Source organism: Clarias gariepinus, chromosome 2 (genome assembly GCF_024256425.1).
Source record: "Clarias gariepinus isolate MV-2021 ecotype Netherlands chromosome 2, CGAR_prim_01v2, whole genome shotgun sequence".
NCBI classification, from domain to species: Eukaryota; Metazoa; Chordata; class Actinopteri; order Siluriformes; family Clariidae; genus Clarias; species Clarias gariepinus.
Window position 1 is genome coordinate 42656416 of NC_071101.1, and position 27258 is coordinate 42683673.

The 27258-nt window shown below is 37.0% G+C and overlaps 1 protein-coding gene across 1 annotated transcript; it reads left to right on the plus strand.

Annotated features, from left to right (window-relative positions):
* Positions 1 to 840: 840 nt before the first annotated feature.
* Positions 841 to 23621, plus strand: prkg3 (protein kinase cGMP-dependent 3). Its single transcript, XM_053514671.1, has 22 exons — positions 841 to 1046; positions 6878 to 6973; positions 7127 to 7189; positions 8915 to 9041; positions 9163 to 9329; positions 9440 to 9553; positions 9767 to 9872; positions 11895 to 11958; positions 13238 to 13315; positions 13426 to 13514; positions 13962 to 14027; positions 14311 to 14358; positions 14676 to 14717; positions 14955 to 15066; positions 16959 to 17095; positions 17183 to 17272; positions 17413 to 17554; positions 18448 to 18611; positions 19111 to 19227; positions 20857 to 20919; positions 21085 to 21160; positions 22533 to 23621. Exons 1-22 carry the CDS (start codon positions 986 to 988, stop codon positions 22617 to 22619), a joined length of 2109 nt encoding a protein of 702 aa, XP_053370646.1. The 5' UTR covers positions 841 to 985; the 3' UTR covers positions 22620 to 23621.
* Positions 23622 to 27258: the final 3637 nt, after the last annotated feature.

Consider the following 27258-nt stretch of genomic DNA (forward strand, 5'->3'; position numbering starts at 1 on the left):
TTTTTTTGGCATATCCTACAGTGTCAACAATGATACAGTGCCACTGGAGGAGAGAAGTTTTGTGCAACAGGACAGTGGTCATTGAGGCAGAACCCGGGGGTCTTTCTGGGGATGTGGACAAAGGTGGCCTTCATCTGGAAGGGAGGCATCAATGTCAAGTGATGTCCTATAGTTGTGTTTGGCCTAGCTGCCCTGCCATATGTGCCATCTGTCACTGCCATCATGTAAGTGGCTTTGAATTGCCATGCCATATTTTATTTCAGTTTAATTAAGTTGTCTGACAGTCTGCGGTAATTTGTGTATTATTTCTCTGTGACAGTTGTTTATTCTTAAAAATAAAATACTACTACTACTAATAATAATAATAATAATAACGTGTGTTTAGTAGTTTAATTAAACTATACTTTAATGTGTTGCGTAATTGTTATACGTCCCACAACAATCATTTATATCAAGCATTATAAAGGTATTTTCTCTGCTGTACAGTATAAATGTATTTTGAGTACAGATTTTTTAGATGTGTAAGGAAAATAGCTGCAACACATACTTTAAAAAGGTGTATAGTATTATTGACAAATAATAATATTTATAATATTCATCAATCTGAAAAAAAGATATACCAAGCTGCATGCTATATACAGACACACACACACACACACACACACACACACACACACACGTATAGACGTTCAGGATGGATTACTGAGACATCTTTGGTGATAAAAGCAGCAATTCCTTCTTCCCATGTGTTTAAAGTGGGCGGAGGAGCAGGTTAATGATCAGTGTCATAGAAACCATGAGGGATTTTTGCCTACACCTTTTAAGATAAGGACACAGAAACATCTATGGAGTAAAAAGCACTTGAAGAAGAGAGGATAGTGAGCAGTAGCAAGGAATTGAGACATTGCATGGAATTTTTATAGCTGTGGTACATGTGAATTTGGATTTATAGCAGAGTTGTCGAGCTGTAACTGTCTGTTCATGAATGAAATATAGAACACCGAGTGGAAGAGTGGATGTGACTGGAAGCCATTTCACCTGCACAGGTAAGTTAAGTTTTATAATTCTTGAGATTAGATTGATAACAGGAGTCCTGTTTGTTTGATTATTCTATATCGGTAAAGTCAATACTGTAAGAGCAATACTGCTGTATTTACTGCTGCTTGGATTTCTTGTTTTGATACAAATCTGATAAAAAAGAATGGGTTTCCAAATGGATAAAAGAGTAATATTGTTTTGGAGTATATTTTTAAACTATGCATGATAAAAAAATGGATGATAAAAACTTCATAAAAAAGAATAACAGAAACTCTTTTTTAGTCTAAGGTTAATTATTTTCCTACAATAGCAGCCACTCCTCACTGTGCTCAGTAAATGTGGCCTGTTATTCTAAATTGTAACCAAATATTTCTTAAGATAAGGTGTAAGTTTAGAGGAAACGTATGCATTAAAGAAGTAAAATGGTATAAAGTAGAATATTTATGAATGTTTAAAGATGTTTGGAATAGTGCTGTATTTTTCTTAAGAAATATTTTATTTCAATTTAGAATAACAGGCCACATTTACGTAGCACAGTGAGTGGTGGCTGCTATTGTAGGAAAATAATTAACCATAGAAAACCAAATGTTGTATTTGTGTTGTATAATATAATTTGGATGTTGTCCTGTAATGACTCTTAAGTCATAAAACAGACCCAAGGGCCATAATACTCACTCATTTCTCAGCAATGAACTCAAGTCTTTAAACCCTGATCATAATCTTCCTCAACAAACTTTTGATAAAACATGTACTAGTAGCTTTGTTGATTTCTAATGAATGAAAATTTACTTTGTTAGATTTGTGTTTAAGGCAACACCATGTTTAGATTAACATTGCAGTTTTTTTTTTTCTAAATTATTAAAACAGTGAAAAATTCACTGTTATAGGGCTTTCATGTATTTATACTGGCTACAAATGGCAAAGTAATAAAAATAAGGATAGAAAGAGAGAGTCAATTACATCTATGTAGAGTTGCAAATCAAAAAAAGAGCCTGGTGGTTATCTCTGTCACCTCACACCTCCAGGATTGGGGGTTTAAATCCTGCCTCTGCTGTGTGTGTGGAGTTTGGACTCCCTGTGTTCGGTAAGTTTCCTCTAGGCACTCCAGTTTCTTCCTGTGGTTGGCATTTCCAAAATACTCATTGGAGTGGAGGGAATTGTTTTGGGTAGTTGCAGAGCAAAAAAAGTTTGATCAGAATTCTTTCAAGACTGGTCAAGATTGGTCAGAATTCCTTTGAAAGTGGCCATCTTTGGGAAGAATTCCTTCCAAAGCAGGAGATTACATCAAGAGTAATTAAGATTGCTCAGAATTCCTTCTGGTCCAGGGAAATTGTTCAGAATTCCTTTGGAAGTGGATAGTCAGAATTCTTTTAATAGCTGCCTGGATTAATTCCTTCTGTGTTCAGTATTGGTTAGAGTTTCTTTGAGAGCATAAAGTAGGGATTAGAATTTCTTTGCTAGAGGTGAGGACTGGTTAGAATTTAATCAGAAGCAAGCTACAGTATATTGGGCAAAATTCCTTTGGATGTGTTTGGGATTGGACAAAAGTTTTTCTGAGCAGAAGAGATTAATTATTTTGGGAATGGAAGGCATCGTGCAGAGTATTTGTACTGACATTAGATTACTGACATTAGATTAAAAACATTTGGTTAATGTTTTTTTCTGGTTAGAATTACATCTGGAGCAGTCAGAATTGGTCAGAATTTATTTAAGATTGGTTAGTATTGGTTAGCACTGTCACCTTCAGGGTCCGGGTGTGATTCCCCGCCAGACTCGTTTCCTGTCTGTGTGTGCATGGAGTTTGCATGTTCTCCCCATGCTTGCTGGGTTTCCTCCGGGTACCCTGGTTTCCTCCCACAGTCCAAGGACCTGCAGATTAGTCTCAGAGTCTCAGAGTGTTCAAGGTGTACCCTACCTTGTGCCTTAAGCCTCCTGGGATAGGCAGCCAGTCTTTTAGGTTATGTCTCTACCAGCTTAGCACATCTAGAGACTGAAATCATTGCTCATTCTTCTTTGAAAAACAGCTCCAGCTCAGTCAGATTAGATGGACAGCGTTTGTGAACAGCAGTTTTCAGATCTTGCCACAGAATCTCGATTGGATTTAAATCTGGACTTTGACTGGGCCATTCTAACACATGGATATGTTTTGGTTTAAACCATTCCATTGTTGCCCTGGCTTTATGTTTAGGGTCGTTGTCCTGCTGGAAGGTGAACCTCTGCCCCAGTCTCAAGACTTTTGCAGACTCCAAGAGGTTTTCTTTCAAGATTGCCCTGTATTTGGCTCCATCCATCTTCCCATCAACTCTGACCAGCTTCCCTGTCCCTGCTGAAGAGAAGCATCCCCAGAGCATGATGCTGCCACCACCATATTTGACAGTGGGGATGGTGTGTTCAGAGTGATGTGCAGTGTTCGTTTTCCGCCACACATAGAGTTTTCATTTTGGTCTCATCTGACCAGAGCACCTTCTTCCACATGTTTGCTGTGTCCCCTACATGGCTTGTGGCAAACGGGACTTCTTATGGTTTTCTGTTAACAATGGCTTTCTTCGTGCCACTCTTCCATAAAAGCCAACTTTGTGCAGTGCATGACTAATAGTTGTCCTATGGACAGATTCCCCCACCTGAGCTGTAGATCTCTGCAGCTCATCCAGAGTCACCATGGGCCTCTTGGCTGCATTTCTGATCAGCGCTTTCCTTGTTCGGCCTGTGACTTTAGGTGGACGGCCTTGTCTTGGTAGGTTTACAGTTGTGCCATACTTTTTCCATTTCTGAATGATCGCTTGAAGAGTGCTCCGTGGGATGATCAAGGCTTTGGAAATCTTTTTGTAGCCTAAGCCTGATTTAAATTTCTCAATAACTTTATCCCTGACCTGTCCGGTGTGTTCTTTGGACTTCATGGTGTTGTTGCTCCCAATATTCTCTTAGACGACCTCTGAGGCCGTCACAGAGCAGCTGTATTTGTACTGACATTAGATTACACACAGGTGCACTCTATTTAGTCATTAGCACTCATCAGGGTGATGAGTCTATGGGGACTTAGACCAAAGGGGGCTGAATAATTACGCACACCCCACTTTGCAGTTATTTATTTGTAAAAAATGTTTGGAATCATGTATGATTTTCGTTCCACTTCTCACGTGTACGCCACTTTGTATTGGTCTTTCAAGTGGGAGTCCAATAAAATTGATTCATGTTTGTGGCTGTAATGTGACAAAATGTGGAAAAGTTCAAGGGGGCCGAATACTTTTTTAAACACTGTGGAAACACCAGGCATCAGCTGTCTTTGCTGCTGAGCAGGGAAGAGGCTTACAATAAACTACCTTGAACCTTTCCATTTACATCCACAGAATTTCAGCGTTCATATGTTGTTAAGAGACAATTTTGTTTGATATCACTTTACTGGATTACTTTATTTAGCATTTTATGATTACTAGGGTGTGTTCTATGACCTGTGTGTGTGAATGGAACATGTTGAGCTAGGACCATGATTATATTTACAGACAGGGCAGAGATAGTGTTAAAATAAATAATCCACATATTGTTCATTAAATATGTTCTTTCCTGTTATCACTTACATTAAAAGAAACTGGAAAGCAGAAAGTCACTCTCCAAAACATTGGTACTGGAGACTCCTTCCTTAAATATTTACTAATCAAATAGTCATATTAATTGAAAACTTAATTGATTATTGGGAATCAGGGATTTGACAGTGCTCTGCTGCAAAATATTTTCTAAAAATTCTATTAGAAAAATATAGACAAAGAGCTTTAATTCTTAAAGTAGTTACTTTATGTGATGCAGTCCACTCCAGGGAGCAAAATATATGTTTGGGAGATTGAATGGGGGTGGGGGTGGGGGGGTGGGGGGGTTGGGGGTTTCTGATGCAGCCACTAACGAAATTTACTTTGCTTTGTAGGTCCATGTGCGTGTGCATACATTAAGGCACAGTCATTTTTCAAAAACACTTTAATGGCACGTCATGCTTCACTGATTTGTTTGTATTTGGTGCAAATTGAGCTCATGGGATATGCGTCTGCATTAAAACCTAAATTTAGCTCTCCTTAAAATTACTCCTTAGCTTGTAAAGGACACTGTAGTGGTGTTTTACAGTTACTCAGTACATGTGGTTACTTATTTATTATTCATCCAGTTAGAAACATGAATAAATTACGCAAAGCAAACACAGATCTTTTTGTGTTCTTTGGTTAACTTTTCCAGCATGCTGTGTGAAAACACAAGAGATTTCACAATGTCATGTAGCTACACAGTAATCTTCTACTGGAGATGCTGGACAGCCAGAGTTTTTTTTTTTTCCCCTTAGCACAGTTTAAAAATTATTCTAGCCTCTAGGTTCTATCGCCCTCTGTTTAATGAGAGGTGGAATAGTTTAGAAGTCTGGAATTTCTTTAAGTGAACCAGATGGTATGGGTACAGCCATCTTGGACAAACAGAATAACTTGATACAAGTTGGTGTAATTTCATGTATAACCACAGGAGACAAGGGTTTAAAAATGGCACTCTTTTAAATAGAATTGTTATACAATTTTTTTGCAGGATGATTAGACTTCTCATTGGTTAACAAACTGCATAAGAAATCATATGACTATACATTTCAAAAATCCACTTGTAATAATAATAGATTTTTTTTGTAAAAAATGATTGGCATAATTTAACACAGTGCAAAAAAAAAAACTAATTATTTTGCAATATATAAGATATGAAACTGTATTCCATGCCTTGAGAAATCATAGACTCTTCAATTGTTGAAGCCATATGTTACAGAAAGCTCTCAAAAATCTTGTAATTTCTGTCTGAATTTTACCTGCTCTTTGTTTTTGTTTTTTTAATAAAATGTTGTTTTTTAATTTAAATTAAATAAATTGACAGTGTCAATCTTTTATGTGATTTTTTTTAATTGCTTGTCATCAAGATTTGCCTTATAGCTCCAGCTTTGCATTCATATTAGACTTGATTAAGCACACCTATTCCAACTGACTACATCTGCTGTTAAGACAAAATGGTGTCAATTGAAAATTTTTATTAATCAATTCTCCCGATCTTACCATCAGTTACTGTACATTAGTATTTAATCAAATTTACAGGAGCACAGAACAAGGATGAGACCGAAGTAAAACATTTGAATGATGCAAACATTTTAGAGAAGGCCGATTGTTTTTTTTTTTCCGGGTAGAACAAAAATGATAATTACTTTGATAACATGTAAATGTTGTCACTACCAGAATATAGGAATATGTGAAACTTGTAAAATGTAAAATCTTTAAAATTAGAAAAGGTTCATAGAAACAACCAAAAACCACCATAGAGAACTTTGTTACTACTTTGCCACTGTATATGACCTTTTTTTTTTTTTTTTTTTTTTGCTCAGTCTTGTTTGTATAGTTGTTTAAAATGAAATAAAATTTTGTTCCTCATATTCTAAATATCGGGCAGAATTTAAGACATGAAGTAGGCAGTCTGATCATGACTCCGGTGTACTGAGAAACTTTCTACCCTGATGGTATCCAAGCACTAATGAAATGCTGGGATAAGTGCATTAATGCATTGGGGGATTATATAAAGAAATAACTGTTCTATTATTCTGCACAGTCGAAAGTCCCGGTTTGACTTGAAAACTGTTTGGATTTTATTTCACTACTTGTGGCTTTGGATAACTCGTATTTATTTATATAACATAATTATTTCTAGAATTGCCTTCCCTCTTGAAATTAATTCAGCCCTGAAATTCCTGCTTTCCTCAGATGGCTTAGTGTTGTTGGGCGAGTTTTTAATGAAAGCCACAGGCGCAGTGCTGTAGCTGACGATTTTATTTCTCACTCAGGGACAAACATGGAGGCCAAGCTGAAGGAACTCCGACAGAAACTGGAGAAACAATGCCAAATTAACCAGGAGCTGCAGAACGAGAATCGGAACCTGGGTAAAGGACGCGGCTTAATGACATCAACCCATATTATGAGCTGTAAAAAGTGGAGTTAATGAGTTGCCTCTTAATGAAGATATTTATTATTAATTCTAAAGTACTGTATGTGAGGTCTAGTTTCTAGTAATAGTTCTTTTTCTTCGTCTCCAGAGACAAGGCTGAAGGAGAAAGACAAACTCTTGGAGGAGCTACAGTGTCGTTTTGTTGGGCTGGGTATGCAAGTGTGTGTGTGTGTGTGTGTGGGCTCGTGCTTGAGCAGAAAATACCTATTCTTGAGAACACATACCGGATCAATGTTTAAAGGATAAAATGCCATTTTCCTGATCTCTGGTTTATTTTTATTTAGATGTAGAGGGCCGTTTGTAGACTCTTTAACAAGATATAAAAATGCAGCTTGTCATTATCCTGAAAACTTTCATCTGGTAAAACCTACAGCTTTATTACCTCTGCAAATTCCAAAGTGTTGACACCGGAGACTCCTTCCATAAATTCTAAATAAATAGCTGTTAATATAGAAATGCTTTAATTAACACTCTTTGACCAATTAGATTTGAGAATTTTTTTTTTATATTACATTAGTGGAACCTATACTTATAGTAGTACAGGTTGGTCATGGGGAGCCCTGCCACTGCCAGGTTGCTGCTGTTGGTCCTTGGCCAAGATGCTTAACTCTACCCACCACACCCGAGCCACTGCATGCAGTTCTGGTCCCAAGCCCAGTTAGAAAATGGGAGGACATGGGTGTATGGGGGTGTATGCTATGAGGAAGTGCATCCGGCATAAAGGAAAAACAAAAAACATGTGCTAGATCTTGTGAGTCAAATGATCCGATGTAGTGACCCCTAGAATAAATGGGACAAAGCCCAAGAACCAGACAAACTATACAAACTAACAAGTGCAGGGTGGTCATGCTGATGTGGTTTTAATTTATATCAGATATCAGACAATTCCACTGTTGGGAAAAAATGAAAAAATTTTTTTACTTCATGCTGATTTAAGTTATGCTCATTAAGAACACAATGCACTAGCTATTAGTAGAATACTGAAAACTGTTTTGAGATGGAGGAGGGCGCGAGATGGAGGAGTGCCGGGAAGTGTGCTGAGCTCCGGTTCAGCTGAGGAAGTGATTGTGCACATTTACGGGAAGACTCCTTGAGATGGGATTCTCTTTTCTTTTTGGCATGAATAGGCACAGACACAAACACAAACATAACATTCTTGGAGCCTTTTTTTTTTCTTTTTCACTTTTTTCTTTTTTGTCTTTCCACTTTTCTGTTTTTTTGTCTTTTCACTTCGTCTTCTCTTTTCAGTTTTCTCTTGTTTGTATTTTTACTTTTCCTTTTTTGTCTTTTCACTTTTTCTTTTATCTTGTTCTTTTTTGTATTTTAACTTTTTTGTGTTTTCACTTTTTCCTTTTCCCTTTTACTAGTGTGGCTCTCATATCTAGTGCTACCTAAAGTCCTCATGCTGACTGGGGGCCTATATAGACTTGTGCCCTGGTGTCACGCATTCTCTCTGATTGCCATTCTGGTGGCGAGGAAGGCTGAGGATCTGCTTGACCAGAAAACCAGTTTGAGTAGTTGTCCATGGGTTTGCCTGTCGTTAGACCCGAGGCGTTGAAAAATATCCATGAACAATCAGACAATGCATTCGGAAGAAGAATTAAACTAATTAATGATTGAAATTTACTTCCACCGGTTTAGCATTAGGCACATATTACACATATTTTTTTTAAATAATTTAACCATATAAATAAAACAATTAAAACATTTTAATAAAAAACAAACAAACAAAAAAAAACATTTTGTTGATGTTTTCCTGTATCGGCCTATGAAAAAAAATCAGTCTGTTGGACCATATTTACTTGAAGCAAACTGAGTGCTGAATGTTGAATGTAAGGTCAATGATTCTTTACAGACTCTGTGTTTGCAATCTCAGATCATTTGTCCCAGAGAAACAGCAATGACAGTGTGGAGGTCCGGCAGAACCGAGCGGCAGTCATGGCTCCGGAGCCGATACCAGAGGACATGGACATCTCATCCACCAGGGTCAAAAAGACCATCAGGTTAACTTTTATCTTTTGGCATACAATCCTGGTTAAATATTGAGCTGGATATTTATTTGCAAAATGTTTTCTGTTTAGCGACAAATAGTAAGGCACAATTAGCGTGTATGTGTGTGTGCAGTGAAAAAGCTCAAATCATGAAGGCAATGCAGAAAAACGATTTCCTGAGTCGTCTGGAGGAGGAGCAGATCAACATGATGGTGGAGCTTCTCGTCTGTCTGGACCGCTGTCCTGGTGATGAGGTCATCAAAGAGGGCACAGAGGGTGACAGCCTGTACATTGTTGCAGGTGTGTTGCGTATGCTGTTTTTGTGTATGTGGTTTTACCGCATAATGGATGCTTGTGTGTATAAGTGAATCTGACGAGTATATGACCAAATCGAACACCTTTAATCACAGCTGGAGAGCTCCAAGTTACTCAGGCAGGGCGTCATCTTCGAACTTTGACCTCTGGAGATGTCTTCGGGGAGCTGGCCATCTTGTACAACTGCAAACGGACAGCGTCGGTCAAAGGTTTACTTAAGTCCTCAGACATGGCTTAAACACATCCCATATAATCTGACTCAACACTACAGTTTGTGTGTATACTAACAGTGGCCTGAGACCAGTCTGTATTTTTAGCAATAACTAGAGTAAATTAAATTCTTTTTAGCTTCAAGTTGATATTATATTTTTTTCTTTATGTCTCTATATGTTCATCTGTATCTGTCTCTCCTAATCCACTAGCGGTTACGCCTGTTAAGTTATGGTGCATTGAGAGACAGATATACAGGAGCATCATGGCAATCAAGTCAAAGCATAAACGAGCGCAGTTGATGGGCTTTTTAAAGACGTAAGAGATTTACCTTTTTCCCCTATCTATACTGTATGTAAAGAAAACATGCTTACTGTCAACAATTTCTTTAAGTAGGGCAGATTTGACTGTCTGAGCTAGTATCATTTTGTATATTAGACCATAAGAACTACAGGTGCATAAAGATTTCATTTTTAATGAATGCTATACCTATTAAAAAAAAACACACTTTACTAGAAAACTAGCTTGTCATGGTATGGCACGTCCTTACCTACTTATGTAAAGGGCACACTGGGGTTTTGCTGTTATAGAAAAATAACAAACAAAATGGTGGTCTGATAGGAAATGGAGATACTGTGTCCACCAATAAAGTTGATTATTTTTCTGTAACATGAAATCCCTAAGCATTTTATTCCACTTACAGTGCTGTGAAAAAGTATTTGCCTGATACTTTGTCAGATCATCAAACAATGTTTTTTATATTAAAGATAATCTGAGTAAAGGATTTCATTTAATAAGAAAAAAATAAAAAGCTGTCGAAACCTACCTGGCTCTATGTGAAAAAGTAATTTCCCCCTTGCTAAATCATAAATGAACTGTGATTTATGGAAAGCTGAGTTAGATTTCATTTGCCACACCCTGGATTGATTGAAGCCAGACCTGTTGAATCAATAAATCTAAATAAATTTAAATAGGTTACAAAAATATTTCTAAGAATTCGGGATCACGGTGAGAGCCATTAGCCCCAAAAGGGAAAACTTGGAACAGTTGTGAAACAATGGGAAACCTCCAAGGTAAAAGTCATTGCTGGCCAAAAAAACACAAAGGCTTGTCTCAGATTTGCCAAAAATATCTTAGTTATCCCCAAGACTTTTGGGCAAAAACTGTGTCCCGTTACATCTGACATATAACTAACACTGCGTTTTATAAAAATGAACATCATACCAACATGGTGGTGGTAGTGTGGTGGTCTGGGGCTGCTTTGCAACTTTAGGTACTGGACAATTTGCCATAATTTATGAAACCATAAATTCTGCGATTTCTCTACCAGAACATCCTGAAGGATAATGTTCGGCCATCAGTTTGTGACATTAAGCTTCAATGTATTTGGGTTTTGCAGAAGGAAAATAATCCGAAAAACACCAGCAAGTCCAATATAGCTAAAAATTCAAAATTCAAAATTCCTCCATGGTAATCTGCAAGACTCATTGCCAGTTATCGCAAATACTTGATTGCAGTTGTTTCCGCCAAGGGTAGCACAACAAATTATTGGGTTTAGAGGGCAATTACTTTTTCACATAGAGTCAGGCAGGTTTGGACAGCTTATTTCCCTTAATAAATAAAATTGTCACTTTAAAACTGCATTTGTTTATTAACTCGGGTTATCTTTGTGTAATTTTAAAATTAGTTCAATGATCTGAATCATTTAAGTGTGACAAATATGCAACAACAACAACAACAACAAAGAAAAAAAAATCAGGAACGAAACAAATATTTGTATACCAAAGCAGTTTTCAATTATGTTTATTCTCCTAAATTAAATATATATTTTTAACATTTTATATCATTTAAATCACAAAAGAAATTAGTTTCTGCAAAAATGGAGCTTGGTACAGTTACTTAAAAATAAAAAAGAATAAATAAAAAAAATCCTGAAAAATTAAAAAAACATATTAAAAAGCCCTGCAAGTCCTGCAATAAATGTTAAATATACTTTATTATATTGAGGGCTATACAGGTTTTCTAGTTAGATAACAATGTATTAATGTTAGGTTAGAATTAGATTTGAAGCCTAGGCAAAACAGCTGCATCTTATCCATTTTTTGCTGACATAAGGTTTCAATGTAAGTGAAAATGATTTTTTAAAACCGAATTAAATATCAGCACTATTCTGCATCATTTCATCCACATCCTTAATTAAACTTTAAATCTTTTAGCTCAATACACTGTCACATGTTTAAGGATTATACAGTCTGATAGCGAGAGTGTTTTTTTTTAAAGTCTATAATGTGGTTTCTTGTTATTTTTATTTGAATGAAATTTAACTGTGTTCTTTTTCAGAGCCCGTACCTTCAATTCCCTGAGCAACGAACAGCTCTCCAACATCATTGATGCCATGGAGGAGGTTGGTGCCACTCAGGGTCATTTTCGTCACAGAGCTCCTCATCTGTACTGCAGTTTATCTTTAAATTAAATTATTTTTATGAGTCACAAATCCATGTTCCAGTCACTGGGGTCGGTTGAAGAAATACATCAGTGCTTGTTCACTGCATCAAAAAAAAAAAAAAGAATGGAACTGAAAGCTATTTAATAAAATGTATACTGGAAGACTAAGGCCACTTGACAGGTGCAGCAGTTGATTAATATGATGTTTTTTTTAAATTATCTATAATCTAATATACTTTTTCTACTTCAAATGACAAAAGCATTTGGAATCCTGTGTGGTGTAAAAGAAAAGTGTTACCCATATCTACAGGAAGGTTCCAAGTTTAAATTTAGGTGATATCACAGCTATCAGTAGGTTCAAATTGGTTGAATATGGTGGATAGCACTTTTGTTTAAGTGTGTTTACGTTCAAGTGCTGCTTTGTGACTCAACATGAGTAGCCATTTAGAACAATTTGGCTTTGCCGGTCTTGTAGGAACCACATATTTGCCTTGTGTTGCTCTGTGTGTGTGGGCCGGCTAGTTGGAATTCCCAAGAGTAAATTATGGCTAAATTGGAGAACACCTAAGTCTTCTTTTTTAATGCTTCGGTTAAGACACATCCAAAAAACAATAAAAAAAAAAAATTTCCCCGATTTTCTCCCTAATGTTCAATTCCTCCGAGTCAGTAGAGGGCTCCCACATTAAGGCTACCACTGCCAATCAGTCAGGAAGGCCGAAGACTATCGCGCGTTCACTCCAAACCACGTGACGCCAGCCAACCAAACTCAGTTTGCGAGTGTTCCGCAAGACAAGCAAAGATTTTAAATGAATTTTGACTTGGAAAACGAACAAGTCTTGGTTTACGAGTACTGAGTATCACGAATCACGCATGCGCTTCTTGTTTTGACGCCGAGCGGCACATGATCATTAACCCGTCCTACACACACACACACACAGAAACACACACACACACACACACACTTTCTCTCTGCTCTACATAGAAACACTGCTCTGTCACGATTCTTTTTAAATGTAAAGTGCAGGTTAGTGTTTTATTAGATTTCTTGTTTATTTTTCCGATAAAGCGGTGTTTCCGTTGTGTGTGCGCGTGTGTGTGTGAAAAGAGTGGAGGAAGGTTAACTAAGATGAGAAGGGGCAGAGGGGAGCTCACTTTAGATTCACACACACACACACACACACACACACACACACACACACACACACACACACACCAATCCTTTCTTTTCCTACTCCCAGGTAAAGTTTCAGGACAACGAGGTGATCGTGCGTGAAGGTGCCGAAGGAGACACGTTTTACATCATCCTAAATGGAGAGGTGATGGAGGACACATTTAAATGTGACACTATTTTTGTAATCCTGTTGCCATAGTGCACACGTACAGTATATATACGTGTCATTCTCGTATGTCTCCTTTCTAACTTCAGGTCCAGGTGACAAAGATAGTGAACGGACAGCAAAAAGTCATCCGTAAAATGGGACAAGGGGATTATTTCGGAGAACTCGCCCTTATACGGTAAAATATCTATATCCGCTGTTTAAACATTTGGAAACTTTTACTGCTTTCCCACTTTTTTTTCCTTTCTTTTCTTTGGTCTGATTGTTTTTATCTTGATATTTAAAAAATGTCTTACCTCACATGAATACCTATAAATACCTATAACATATAATCATAACACCATTGCCAGTCTTAGCTAGTTTTGCTACAAAGCATGTCAAACTCACAATAGGTTGCAATGGATCGAGGGCCAGTCTATTAAAGGGCATTAGACACACATATTCACATGTAGGAATAATTTACGGTATAAAAAAAAAATTCTACAACCCTCACTACACCTTTTTAAATCTTGCCATATATTTTTAGATATTTGTCCAATCCTCTATCCAATCAGAGCACACACGCATGAAATCTCAACAAATATATAATTATTTTAATTGCATTGTTTACTTTTTTTTTCTGCAGTGAGATCTTAAGGACTGCTACGTGCACCGCTTTGGGAGCAGTAACCTGCTTCGCCATCGATAAGGAGTGAGTCTTTAGGTTCTTTTAGATCACTAAATCTAGATTTTTTATTCTTTATATTATCGTGTTTGCTTCTTCAATCCTTTACTTTTTTTTAAATGCGACTTTCTAATTTATTCATGCACTATTAAAATGATTATATATAATATATTTTAACATGTATTTTAGACAATGTGTATATATCCCCCAGTTTCTTCGTTTATTATTATTATTATTATTATTATTATTATTAATAATAATAATAATAATAATAATATAATAGGCATTTTAATTTTCCTTTTCCTTACAGAGCATTCGAGGAGACGATCCCTATAGAGAGCCTGGAGCTACATGATGAGTATGGTTCTTTTGCTTCCAGCTTTTCACACACACATACACACATATACACACAAAAAGCATAAAAATGCAGCATCACAGCGCAGAAAATAGATGTTTTTGAAGCGTGAGCATTTAATTATTTTTCCACTCTGTGCTTACCAAACATTCTCTCGCTCTAATTTATCTTTTGCGCTGATTCATCGCTGCTATTTGAGTTTTCCTGATGACATTGCACCAGTTTTTTTTCTTCTCATCTATTAGAATTCATCAACGTTGAGGTCAAACACATATACACACAAAATAATCAATATAATTTTTTTTTTCTCATCTGAGCAGTGCAGATCTCCTGGAGAATCCTCACCCTTTAAAGAAAGATAGGTAAGATCTAACTGACTGAGAAAGTCAACAAATTTGGTTGAAATGTTATTGAGAGAAAGCTAATCAAAGCTAAAGTCAATTTGCTTCAGACTTCAGATTCTCTCCATAATACATGAAAGAAAAATTTAATATCGCTAGACTTTCTTCTTGCGGCCAGTTTGTAAAAAGGCTGCATATAATGAAACTGTGATTAAAGAGAACGTGCTGACTTTAATGCTCTGCCCTTCATGTCCTCAGCTCAGTGTCTTCTCTGCAGTTCAAGGATCTCGTCCCAGTCCTGTACCAGGAGGGACGCTACCAAGGAAGCCCCGTCACCCTGGGACTAGGGGGGTTTGGACGAGTGGAACTGGTATTGGAATTTGGAATGTTGATAGAATTTGGATGTAGGGAGGGGACCACGAGGCAACCTACAATACTGAGCACAACATCACCAATACATTTCCCTACATAATTTGAGCAACACCTTTTCAAACTAATGGAATGTCAGTGGTACCTCTATGGTGTGTACCACAATATTTTGGTGAATACCAGAGTAATTATAGAGTACCATAGTGGCTATCAAAGTTCAACTGGTATCTATTATAATCTGTTAAACATTCTGTACCAAATAATATATATGTTCAGTATATGTATATAGTGTGATACCATGCGGGCAGTGCCATAATATTGTAGGTAATATTATAAGATTCAACCTACACTATGGCATTCAATTAATGTTACATACATACCTTGGTACCATACAATATAAATATTACCCTTATGGTGAATAAACTTGTGTAAAATATTTTTGACAGCATCTTGGTATGTTCCAGAGTGTGGTAAATAAGTACAGGAAATCCCCTACATATGAACATTTGAGTTACGAAATTTCGAAGATACGAACATACGGCTAGCGTCCAATCTCGAAAGTTAGATCATGTCCGGTGTACATTGTCATCATGTCTGGCGTCCATTCCATCCACTCTGAGTGCAGTACAAGCCCAGGATGTCCAGAAGCAATCATAAAATCAGTGGCGATGAAGCTGGTACTGCCTAAATGCGACAAGCAATAATGATGAAAACAAGTGAAAATAATTGAGAGAATGGAGCGAGGTGAAAAGATGGCAGACACTGCCAACGTTAATCATTCAACCATTGGCACGATTCTAAAGAACTTTGTACTGTAGTATACTGTGTATAGCCAATTGTGTTAGTATCCTAGTACCTAGACAATGTTCATTGGACTTAGGAACAAATTGTATTTACAAACAAGCTCTCGGAATAAAACTTGTTTGTATGTAGGGGACTTACTATACCATGGTACTATACCATGGTACAGTAAGTAACTATACCATCTTACCTTGCCATGGTAAAATTTCTTATGGGCAGGGAACAACAAATATGTTGCTTAGGTACAACCATTTTAGAATTTGCCCTCGGGTACTCAAATATTGGTAGGCATGTTCAAACCTTGAACTCAAACCTGAGTTAACTTTACTCCTAACAAACAAGCCTGATTAGCATCTGTCTACTATAAGATTTCTTTTGGCAACTGTCTTGAGAATCTGTTTTACGACACTTCTTGGAACACACTCAGGAGTCACAGTTTCCAGAAAGTTAACCACCACAATACACTGAGATACATGGAGCAGGATATAGTTAGTCTCTGGATTGAAAAGAGTTCACAAATGCACTTTTCAATATGAATAAAGATTTCTTCGAAGCAGGTAGTAATGAGGAAACGAGATTATTTGGGATATTTGCCAACAGGCTCCAGTAAATGTTAGATAAAAAAAAAATCTAGCTTGCAAGCCCTGAAGTGCATGATCTTAGATTAGAACAAAGGAACACAGAATAAAAACCTGGAAACATGACTCATAATTACAAAGGTTATGCTTCCTTTAAATGGTCTAATGTTGAGCCTATTTATGAAATTTTCCAATAGCTCTAAGTAGACAAATAATGACTTAATGGTTCACAAAATGGTAGAATATGTGAATGCTTGGGTTGATGCTAAATGTAATTACAGTTCATTTTCAGTCCACAGGGCCTTTTTCTGGTTAATTAAACACATTTGAGGAAAAGGATGATAATTCTTAGCATTATCATTCATGTTTTATTCATTTAATTTAGGCGTACGAAGACTTTTTGCTACATTTTTTCTCGCTAGGTTGTTAGACTACATTTTTCCCAAAACTGCTTCTAGGCATCCCAAAGCTGCGCCTTTTTTTCGTTAATTGGTTCGCCACCCTTATTTCATAGGTGACTACGCTGCAGTATGGGAAATATTTTGCCCTAAAAAAAATCAGCAAGAAGTTTGTAGTAGAGAAGAAGCAAGAGAACCATGTGCTGTTTGAGAGGAAGCTCTTGCTGGACATTGAGTGTGACTTCATAGTCAGGTGAGATATTATTCTTTAATAGCCTGAACTCCTGAACTCGTTTAACACATGAATGACCACAAATTGGCTTTAAATTTTTTCGTCTAGGCTTCATGCCACTTTTAAAGACTCCCGCTATATCTATATGGTCATGGACTTTTGCTCAGGTGGTGAGATCTGGACCAAACTAAAGGAAGCGTAAGTATGACCTGCTTATTTTATCTTAATCTTTGGTAATATGGTGTCAAGCCTTTGCTGTATGTATTCTTAAAAGCTGTATAAATAGTCAAAATATTTTTTGTTGTTTGAATACGATGCCTGAGTTATGCTTGTTACAGACGCCGTTTTGAAGAGAACATAGCTGTGTTCATAGCTGGGTGTGTGGTTGAGGCTTACGCCTATCTCCATAAGAAAGACATCATGTACCGAGACCTGAAGCCAGAGAACCTCATGCTGGACACCAGGGGATACATCAAACTAGTAAATAACACTAAACTTTAACAGAATTCCCAATATGATTCTCAGTTTATAGCACTTCTTTTGTAAAAAAGTATTAAAATAAACAATTCCCAATCAGGCAACATGGTGGCTTAGTGGTTAGCACTGTTGCCTTACACCTCCAGGATCCAGGTTCGTTCCAATTCCCGCATCCGTGTGCATGGATTTAGCATGTTCTCCCTGTGTGTGGATGTGCCCTATGATGGATTGGCACCCTGTCCAGTGTGTACACTACCTTGTGCCAATCTGACACTCATTCACACTGTACGGGCAATTTGGGAACACCAAAAGGTCTAATCTGCATGTCTTTGGTCTGTGGGAGGAAACCGGATTACCTGGAGGAAATCCACCAAGCAAAATGCAAACTCCATGCACAAAAGGGCGGGAATAGAACCCGGACCCTTGAGCTGTCTACCCTTATACAGGATAAAGTCGTAACCCTTATACGGAATAAAGGGGTATAGACGTTGTGTGAGTGAGTGATACATTCCCAATTCTTGATGGTCCTACTAAAAGCAAACAACATGTAATGTTTAAAATGTAAAAGGGATTATGTCACTTTTATTCCACACTGATACTCAGATTTAAATTTTTATTGAAACCTGGACATAATGTTTTGCTAATATAAATTCAGACACAGTAGCACAGTGTATATGTACTATTTCTACTGCACTGTATATTCCTACTGTCAAGTTAATAGAAAGTAGGTTTAACATTAAAACTGCTATTTTTAATTGTTAGACAGCTACAGAAAGTTTTTTTTAAAGTTGGAATCACGTCTAATATTCCTTCATTTCTAATTGTGCATTTTGCACATTTAATAGATTATACAATTCTATTTCTCTCTCCCTCTCCTGCTCTCTGCATCTCTCTAGGTTGATTTTGGTTTCGCGAAGAAGCTCCAGCGAGGGCAGAAGACCTACTCCTTCTGCGGAACTCCAGAGTACATGGCTCCAGAGATCATTCAGAATCAAGGACACGACTTTGCCGCTGATTTCTGGTCTCTAGGTATTCTGATCTACGAGCTTCTGGCAGGCAGGTACGTCAGAAATGAACAGAAACGCCATCGTAACCACTAGAAGTAACTGGAATAATGTTCTACCAGGTTTGCATCAAAGTGCATTTTTTTAAGTTTAAATCTTCAGATATTTACGCCACCTTGATGTGCATTAGGATTTCATTAATGTAAATAACTTTCCATGTTGAAAGCTGCATTATTGTTCCTTTAGGCAGTTTTTATAGCAAACAGGCATCACAGTAAAGAAAAGAGTTGAAATGAACATTAATCATGACCTCCTTATAAAAGTGATTAATGAATCATTATGTATGCGTGTGCACGTTGAGAGCTAATTACTGCAGAGTCTGTTTGAAGCATTGTGGTTACTAGGCTTGACTTTTTCTGTTGATTGTTGTTTAATGTTCATTATGCTGGTGTGCTTTAAACGTTTGAATGCCTTCATTAGCAAGAAGGAGCAAAATACTCATAACCTGATTGAAGCGAATCTTTCTTTTCTTTTCTTTTCTGCGTGGTATTTAAGCCCACCTTTTTCAAGCTCAGAGCCGCAGAACATCTACTCTAAGATATTGGATGCTGTCATCAAGTATCCCCCGCACATCGGAGAGGCTGCCAAGTCTCTTATTGGCAAACTGTGCAGGTAAATGCCAAACTTGTTTACATGGTGTTACTTAAAAAAAAAGGAAACTACTGGGTCTAAAGAACCTTTAAGGGTTTTTTTTTCTGCCAAAATCACTGAATTGTGTATCTTTTGAAAGTATTTAAGACTAAGACTGATTTTAGTAAAAGGGGATGAAAAAAATTGATATAAAACCCCTTGAAGGAAAAAAATGGGTCATGGTACATGGGAGGCAGAAATAAATAGATAAATAAATAAAAAGAAATGAAGAAGGAAAAAATATGAAAAATGAAAAAAAAAGGTTTATTCTTCAGCTAAAAAACACAGAAAAGACAAGTATGTCCATGCTATTTTAGCCTTTGTTCTGCTGACATCAGATTAGTGCTGGTGACTGTCCACCTTTTGCAAGATTTAGCCCCCCCCCCAAAAAAAAAAGCTGCTAGGTAATTTTATCCTCAATTTATTCCACCATATTCAATTTGTAATTTATTTTTCTTGCAAAAAAGAAATTTTTTTTCTATATAATTTTCCCTGCATTTTTCTTTTATCAGTGTCTGCTTAGGGGCTCACTAGATTGATGAACATATTTAAGAAAAAAGAATGAATGAGAAAAATTAAAATTAAATAAGTATTGAAATCAAGCATGTACTTTGAATTGAAAAAATTATAATGATTAATTATATAATTTTGGTTTGATTCAAAAATAATTGCGGAAATTTGAACTATCTAAACCCTAAGCCGTCCAGTTGATCAAATTTAATTACAAGGGCAAGTCAAAAATTATTCGTGCACAAGTTATATTAAAACTTCCGTTTGCCGTCTTATCAGCTATACTAAAAGTTAATTAAAATAAATTCTACAGAGTGTGGATAATGATTTACTCTTTCTCATACTATTCACATGTATTTTTTTCTGTGTGAAATGTAGACCATCAAAAACTTGTTTAAAATATTCCTATTGTAAAGTGCTCGCCCTATCATCCGGAGAGCGCTGGTTCGAACCCCGGGTGATGCTGTTTTTCTCTCACAGCCGGAGGCACAGAGAGAGCTGATTGGCCGAGCTCTCTCAGGGGGGAGGGATGAGAGGTACTTGCTCTCCCAAATTAATCACGGCTCTACAGCCAATCAGGGGCGTCTGTGAGCTCACGCACGCGGAAGGAGCGGCTAGCGCTTTCCTCCAAGTGTGTTACTCCTCCCCTAACGGTGCGTGAGCAAGCAGTTCGAAAAAGATGCGGTCGGCTGACGTCACGCGGTTCGGAGGAAACACGTAATAGTCTTCACCCTCCCGGCTGAATGGTAGTAGTAGCCTTAATGTGGGAGCCCCCTAGTGACGGGGAGGAATTGGCCACGACTAAATTGGGGAGAAAATTGGAAAAAAAAAAAAAAATAATAATAATAAAAAAAAATATATATATATTCCTATTATTTTATTTTAATTTTTCTGATTATTTTCCCCCACATTAGTTAGAATCGATCTTCATTTATTTTTGATGTATATTTTATCACGCTGCATTTTTCAATCTAAAAAAAAGTTGTTTATAAATATTTTACATACAGAAAATTATGAAATTATGAACTTAAGTTGTTTTAGATTGTTTCTATTGTTGTTATTGATTTCAGTAAAGATTAAGTTTATGCCACATTGTTTTAGACCACGCCCAGGTCAAAGGTTAGGAAACACCAGAAATGGGATCAAAGATGTCCGTAATCACAGGTAATAACATCCACGCCCACGCCCACTTTCATCCATCCATCCGTCCATCCATCCATCCAGTATATCCCACATAATAAATAATAAACCTGCATATTGTGTTACATACAGTAGACGTGTTAAACACATCTCTCTCACACACTGTCATGATTTAATTCATTCCTTCAGGTGGTTTAACAACATGAACTGGCCTAAACTGAGGATGAGACAGATCAGCGCTCCAACGGTTAAACTCATCCGAAAGGTCAGTGAATTCCCTGACGATGCACGGAATAAAACACTTGAAGGTGTGCTGTCACAGAGAAATACTCAATAACGGTGGTGTGATGAATAATATTATCCACGGGTCATTTCCTTCTACAAACTGTGACCGCAGCGTGTCCTTGTCTCATCCTTGGGTGCTGTGTAATGTAATAATGTTACGAGTGAGTGTTTATTTCTGCAGTGCACATAAGGGACTTTTGGTTCCTGTTACTAAGCATACATGTGCATGTAAGCGGCGACTAAGTGATTGTGCATTCAGGACTGCTGAATCTGTAACAAAACATAATGAATAAACAGCATTTTCTGTTTGGGTTGTAAATTTTTTTTTTTTAAAGTCTGCATTCTTAAGTCTGTTAAAAGAATGATGTTTAAATCTTATTTTAATTCCCTTTGAAGTATCTTCCCTTCCACTTAGTAACAAATCACCACAATTGATGAAAGCAGGGCTGATTAAGATTGCATGGACTGTCAAAGCCTGTTAGAAGCAGGACAGAATGTTTGTTCTTACACAACATCTGAGTGCAAATTTCTTTTTGTTTTTGTTCATGAACAAAATCAGTTTTTTTCCAAATTCATAAAGAAAGCAAATGAAGGTCAACGACAAAATCCTGCTGACTGATAACAATATGCTTTTAACCTCTAAGCTGATTAAATTTTTTAGATTCAGCTATCTGTGAGGTATCAGCCTGCAAACTTTTTCACAACATTATACAAATTTTTTTTTCAAAAACCCAAATTCAAAAATAGGGAAATATGAGTGTTCAAGTCAAAATGGGACTTTTGATTGTGCAGAATAACTCCTATGCACTCATCCCAGTGTTTCACTAGTGCTTGGACAACATCAGGATAGAACATTTTCTCAGTACTGCCTGCTACATGTCTGAAACGTTGGCCTCCCAGGAACTCCTTTAATTTTCCTTTCAAACTCAGGACTGTGCATGGGCTATGGCAATTACTTGCATCTGAGTTCCTGTAACGTGCAGATGGTTTTGGTGAATAATTGTGTGTACAGTTCCCACAGACAGATGCGTCTTTTCTGCAAGTTGGCATGAAGGTATCCGTCGATTTTCAAGGATGAGGCGTTCCACTTGCTGAATGTTCATGTGAACGACTGCAGTGAGCTCCGAGTCACCTCAACCGCTAAGAGTCTCATAAGAGTCTCATCGATTTTCAATTCTGTAAATGTTCAGTTTTAGACCTTCATTCGCCCAGTTCAAGTCCCGGTTTGACTTGAAAACTGTTCGGAAATAAATGAAAACAGTTTCCTTTATGTCCATGCCTTATACACAAGCCTGATTGAACTGTGTGTGTGTGTGTGTGTGTGTGTGTGTGTGTGTTTGTTTCTATCTCAGGGTCCCTGCTACATCAACTTCGACTGCTTCCCATTCGATAAGAGCCAAGCCGAGGAGGAATTCTCCGGGTGGGATCGTGATTTCTAAGAGTCATCGAGTTTGAGAGCCTGCACACACTCGTTCTCTTAGGAAACGTCTGTGGGCTGTTTGTTCCATCCTGAACAGAGAAAAACAGAAAATGAATCAGTATTAAAACGTTTGTGATTTAACAGAAAATCAGCTTGACCATCTGGTTGCTGTAAAGTTTAGCACCTGTACAGAGATGTAATCAAAGTGATAGAGAGGGAGAACATTACCTGGGACTAGAAAATGATATAACCATGTATTACACCTGGTGATAATGATGATGGAGTGTGTTTTTTTTTTCCGCATAGTTGTTGTTTTTGTTTTTGCCGACACCATATGCAAATTTTGATTGGTATAAAGAAAAAAAATCAAGTGAATTTGCTCATTTTTCGAATTCGTGCAATGTTATATAAAACCTAGTCGTGAGACAAACTGATTGTTTACACCTTTTTTCTAGTAGGATTGTTGAAGATGTGAGATGAGCAATAGATATACTGTACACAACATATAATGTAAATATATAACATGAACAAATGGCATCAATAGACATTCTGTTAATCAAAAAGTTTTAATCGTATTCATTGTTTTAAATAAACACTATCCAAGGTGATTAAAATACAGTACAGGTTTTTTTTTTTTTCACTATAAAACCACCCTGCTGGAAAAGTTATTTTTAGGGCTAACATGGAAATCTTGATGCTGAGGGTTTCCTCTTTCTTACTACACCATGTACTCTACACCTTACTACACCTACTTCTTACAAACCTCATTTAAATGATTTAAAATAGGATTTTGATGTTTAACTCACACTGGCTATATCACAAGAATCAGACATGCTTTCTGAACCAGGAATCTGAAAATATGCATTTCTCAAATCACCTCAAATAAATAAGTGACTTAATACATGATTTGATGTGATCACTCCGGGCTTTCATACTCTTTAACGGCAAGAGACGGAAAAATAGAAAGCTTATGAGGAAATGGCTGTTCAATTACACAACGCAATGATTTAAATGAAAATAATTTTTAAATAAAAAAGTGGACAGTGTTTATTAAAAAAATTTTTTTTTTATTTTATTTTATAATTTAGTTTTTTTGTTTGTTAACAATATGATTAAAACTTTTATCCATGGACTTGTAAATTTAATTTTGCAAATTTGTACTTTTGTAAATTTTATATGAATATCATTTATATAAATATATATGGATTTATATCACAAATAAAAATGTTTATGAGTGCAATGACATTTTTATAAAATAAGCTATATGCTAATCATAAATAGTAGATGGTTTCTGTTCATTCCAAAGAATGATTTTTACAACCAACTTTATTCCTTTCGAACTGTACCCAATATTTTGTGATACAGTAATCAATCCTTTAATCTGTTTAGAGTCCAAAATAAATTATTCATAACAAACACTGCTTTGTGTTTATGCACAGCCAGTTAAAATGTTTTTTGATCATACATTTTCAGAATGATCTGCCTGAACATCAAAGTGCAGTTTTATCTTTTCCTCTAACAAAAATAATAAAAATGTTAATGCCAGTAACCTTTTAATAACGTAAAGCAGTTAGTGATGGCGACTGTCTAAAAAAAAGACAAGCTAATAGAAAAATGATATCCATTAAAGGAAGAAGATTTCCTCAGGCATAATCATTGATCAAAGGGTGTGGAATCTGAAGATGTTAATCTGGATTTCGGGGAAGAGTTCGCTCTCTACCTTGATCGTTTAGTACGAGTCCATCACCAGACAACACACGCACACATGCACAATGTGACACATGCTGCCCCTTTAATGAACGGTTTCTATAGCAACGGCACAATTCTGTCTTCTGACTTCCACATTTATGTCCTGACAGTAAGGACCGGGTGAAAAGGAACGTCAAGCAAATAGAGGAGGTACATTTATAGGAAAGCCAATTAGAAGAGAGAGGGAGCGTGTGTCCTTGTGTATCTGTGGTTCGGTAATCACTGACGTTGTCCAAAGATGTTTGTTTTACTTGAAAGAAATGTCCCTCATTAGGTTTAGGATGTGAAAATCCCACAGCTCATTAACACTTTAATGCTGTTGGGATGCTGGAAGTGAGGTGATGAGAAAACATGTTATTGACCCGTTAAAGATTCACAATCTGACCCACAATCAGACCTCCAATTAGAGTAACAAATTAAGCACAAAGTCAGAAGAATAATGACACTCATAATCAGTTTCAGATCAATATTTAGTTCTACAATCACATCAGATCAGACTCATATTCACACCCACAGTTGGACCCGGAATCAGACATACTGCAAAACTCAGTCAGACTATTGTTCTTGTTAGTCTTTCGGCTGCTCCCAGCAAGGGGTCACCACAGCGGAATACCCGGTCCGCACTACAACTTGGCACAGGTTTTTACGCTGGATGCCCTTCCTGACGCAACCCTCCCATTTTATCCGGGCTTGGGACCGGCACTGTATCCAGTGGCTGGAGGGTTTGGACACTGGCTGGGAATCGAACCCAGGCTTTCCGCATGGCAGGAGAAACACCTACCACTTAGCTCAGTGCCCTAAGACAAGCATTAAATTGTTTTAAATTAAAACCTTCCAGGCTGTTAATTAATGTCTCAAAACAAAAATAATTCTAAAAAATATTCTTGTCGTTTTAATTATTGTATTATTTGTACAGATTTATATTCCACCAAGCCTTTTCCCAGTCTGATCCAGGGGAGCAAGAATGAATTCAGCCAATCAGATTTTTTTCTCTGCTGTTGCTATGTGGTTACTGAACTTTTTTCTTGTTATTTTGAGTTGTGTTTGGAGCAAGACTTGCTAACTTGCTAACTTGCTGAAGCCTAAATTTATTTTAATAAATTAAGAAAAAAAGATGTTTTGGGTAAGATTCCCTAAAGATCAACAATTTCTGACAAAAAAACAAAAACATGCTGTTGGTTTTATTACCATGGAGGAGGAGGTGTGTCGGCGGCGGTACTTTGCTGTTGACACTGTTGGTGACTTAGTCAAAACTGACGGCACATTTAACCAGCAGGACTACCACATGCACAATTTTCAGCGACATGTCAGCGACTTGTTTGCACATAATGTGACTATCATTTGTTTTCTAACAAGCCAGTGACCCCAAACACACCTCCAGGTTATGTATTAGCTATTTGTCCATGAAGGAGAGTGATGGAGTGCTGCATCAGATTACTTGACCTCCTCAATCACCTAATCTAGCTTCAATTGAGATGGAGTTTGGGATGAGGTGAACCTGAAGTGAAAGAAAAGCAGCCAACAATTACACCCTTTAACAATTATTTAAAATTCCTTCAGGATTGTTGGAAAACTTTTTCAGGTGACTACCTCATGAGGCTGACTGAGAGAACGCCAACAGTATGTCATCAAAGCAAAGGTGGCTACTTTAAAGAATTATATATATATATATATATATAAAAAAAAATAAATGTACTTGGTAGTCATTTGGCTTTTCCTATCAAGGAGACAATCCGACATGCACATGACCTTCACATTTTATCTGGGCATTGCATCCAATGTCTAGGGTTTGGCCATTGAGTGGGAATTAACCTAGCCCCAACAATGTCCTCAAAAATGTTAAAAATACTCTGGGTTATTTAACACATTTTTATTGACCACATAATTCTATTTTTTTCATAAGTTCAAATTTAATGAATTAGCTTGTGTGGATTAGTTAATGTATTTTTTCCCCATGTAAGCACTTGTTTGCTTTTAAAGTCAAGTAGGCGGTTATTGAGTAACAGCCAAACACTTAGCTTAGAAGGAAAGCACAGATGACCCAGCTCTTGCTACATGAGGTTGTAAACATAATAACATAATTAGCACTTCACTTCTACTGAAAAGGAAGATTGGAACCTTACAAAGTGGAAAGAGCAGGACCGAGTCTAGTCTAAGGCAAAACGGTAAGATAATGATGCGCTTGCGGTATATCATGTATAGTTCTCTTATCACTCCACAGTTACAGTATATGCAAGCATAAGGCCTGAAGTACTAGATGCATTTGTATGCTTCAGTTTCTCTTTTAGCGATGACTGGGTGTGCAGATGTCAAGTGCCTGGGAGGCATGAGAGATTTTGTATGGCACTGAAATGATAAAGGTCACACTGACTTTCATCTTGTGGAGATAACACGATGGGAGAGCTGCCACGCACTCAGTGGCCACATTTAGCAACAGGTTAAATCAAAATGTCGGCTTGTTTTGTTTTTTTTCAGCTTAAGGCTGTAAATGTTTATATGATATTGTTATATGATTGAAAAGAAAGGGCGTTAAAATAATGTACCACCAATTTTTATTTACATACATATGCGCTTGTTGAATGAAGGTACCTGTACTTGTATACGTACAGTAATTTCCAAAGCTTACTAACAGACCTCTGATTAATAGTAGGCTTAAATTTGATAAACTCGAAGGATCAACATTTATTAGTTGTATAATCACAGGCTTTCCCTTTAAACTGCACTTCCACAAAGTTAAAATGCCTCTCGGCCTGTTTCGGGGAAAATCAGCAGCCGTGACACAGAAGTCTGTTTACATTTGGTAATTGAAGTAATAAATTTCTGGCTGCTGTAATCAAATAGCTGTCTCTAAAGTCTACTAATTACTTGGAGCTGCGAGAGAAAGCACGCCGCAGCTAGCAATCCACGCC